The 2,360-nt window shown below is 40.5% G+C and overlaps 1 protein-coding gene across 1 annotated transcript; it reads left to right on the top strand.

The window, feature by feature from the left end:
* Positions 1-472: 472 nt before the first annotated feature.
* LOC103399060 (phosphatidylinositol-glycan biosynthesis class W protein-like) lies at positions 473-2,356 on the top strand (the record flags this gene model as incomplete). Its single annotated transcript, XM_008337804.3, has 2 exons — positions 473-897; positions 1,079-2,356. A coding segment is annotated over exon 2 (1,275 nt), but the record flags the coding sequence as incomplete, so codon positions are not given.
* Between the last annotated feature and the right edge of the window lie 4 nt (positions 2,357-2,360).

Here is a 2,360-nt window from a genome sequence, read left to right as displayed (position 1 = left end):
TGTAAACAGGCGAACCAAGACCTATAGAGTTTTTGACAAAAACTAAAGTACTCTGTATGTAGGTCAAGTGACTTCATATGGTGTCGTTTTTGACACTGACGGTTACAATTTTAAACCGGTGACAAGAAGCGCGTTCTAACGCTGCTGTACATGCTACTCATTCCTCCTCATGCGCGTTTCTAACTTACCGTACCATTTTCATTCCCGTATCGTAAGCCAATGCGGCGTTCTTTCGCTGAGGAATTCATTTATCTAACGTTGTGGATGTGCAAACACGACGTCAAAAACATTTTTAAAAAACTACATTACAGTATTATTTAACTCCGTTGAATCCTGACATTTTCCATTACTGTCAGAAATGCCTCAAGGACAACTTCCTTTCTGGTTCCCTCCCTAATGTCTCCTATGACTCCCGCCCGCTCTGGAAATCCCAGCTGTCCATTACGAGTGTTCGCATTTATAGTAGTTTTAGCTGATAGTGCTGCTCTTAAAAAAAGATTTAAGTATTTTTTCAGTGTACCTTCATATATACTAAATTTACATTATTGAAAAACAATTTAGGTATTATTTTGACATGAGTACACAGCATATAAACGCTCACCTCAGTGACAGTTGCTAGAAGCAGAATTTAAAAGAACATTTTACATTAAATGTGTAATATATATTAAAGTTAGTTATTATGAATGACATTATAGTACACCTTGCGAAATTAAAAAGATTAAACCGTGCGCCGGAAATGTTCGAAAGTCCGAGCTGCCTTGAATGCGCCAAAACGCCAACACGGAAGTTATATGGAATCTTGGATTGGAAACATGTTTTTTCATTAGTACATCTGTGTGCTAAAATACAGCTTTCTGTGAACTTGCATTTTTAGTTTTCTACGCTTCGAATCAAGAGGTAAGTTAAATATCCCTCAAAAATCAGCCCCACTTCTAATGCGGCAATATTTACGTTCCTGAAATGTAATATTCACTACATAAATATTAGTGAATTAAAGATTTTACGCTGTAATGGCGTCTTTGCATATTCAGAATCCATTACTGTTACGACTCTCATTGTTAAAATTATATGTTTGCAGGTCATGTCTCAAAAGGAACTAAAACAAGCATTTGTCAGTAATCTGACTGGCACCAGTCTGCAGGAAGTGGTACTGGGTTCCTTTATCTCGCCAGTGTGCCTTCTCAACAGAGGTCTAATGTGGATTCTTCTTCAACAGGCCACGGGGATTCTTCCGTCATTTTGTCACCTGCTTTTAGACTTTGCTGCCCTTATTTTACCCCTGGTCATCTCGTGTACAATTTTCAGTGATATTCTTCTTCAGGTCATCGTAACCTTAACCCTTGTCTCAGTGTGTATGTTGTGCTTTATCCACTACACCTACCACACTAAAACCACTTTCAGCACCTTACTTCAGAGCCACGTTCAATTCAACCAGGTTCCCTTTGTGACTGTTTTTAGAGTGTTTGTTAACGTGAAAACAGCCATCAGCATACTTGCTGTAGACTTTGCCGTTTTCCCAAGGCGATATGCTAAAACAGAATCCTATGGGACAGGGGTAATGGACTTTGGTGTTGGTGCTTTTGTCTTTGCAAATGGCCTTGTGTGTCCAGAAGCACGGCGGAAAAACATCTCTGGATCAAAGATTAATTACATTATAAAGCAGCTTGTGTCTGTCTGTCCCTTGGTTGTCCTTGGTATGGGACGGCTGCTGAGTGTCAAAATGTCAGACTACCATGAGCATGTGACAGAATATGGTGTTCACTGGAATTTCTTTTTCACACTTGCCATCATCAGAGTTGGGGCCTCAATGCTTTTGATTGTTCTCCCAATCCACAATTCATGGCTTATTTCCCTCCTGATCAGTGGACTTTATCAGGTCACTCTGGAGACAACGGGACTAAAGACCTTTATCATCCGCAACACTGACAGAGACAAAAACTTTCTACATGCTAACAAAGAGGGTATATTCTCTATGGTTGGTTATGTAGCCATCTACTTGGCAGGCGTTCAAGTTGGTCTTTATGTGATGCGCCAAAGGTCACAGGTGAAAGAGTGGCTGAAAACAATATTACTCCTCTTGCTCGCCAGTTTTGTGCTGTACGCTGTTTTATACATAAGTCAGATACTAGTGGAGCCTGTGTCACGGCGATCAGCTAATTTGCCCTTCTGCCTCTGGACTGTTGCACAGTCTTTGTTTTTTTTGTCCTGCCTTGGCTTAGTTGATGTGGTATTGCTGTTATCCAAAACAGCATCAGGTTGTCACTCTATACTCTCACCGTGGCATCTGCATAAAAAACAATCAAAATCTCAGACAGAGTTTGGTAACGTGGAACGATTCTGCCTGATTCAGGCCGTCAGCA

This window comes from Cynoglossus semilaevis, unplaced genomic scaffold, assembly GCF_000523025.1.
Source record: "Cynoglossus semilaevis isolate Cse_v1.0 unplaced genomic scaffold, Cse_v1.0 C19260974, whole genome shotgun sequence".
Classification (NCBI taxonomy): Eukaryota; Metazoa; Chordata; class Actinopteri; order Pleuronectiformes; family Cynoglossidae; genus Cynoglossus; species Cynoglossus semilaevis.
Note: the sequence above shows the minus strand (reverse complement) of the source record. Positions and strands in the feature narration are given on the sequence as shown.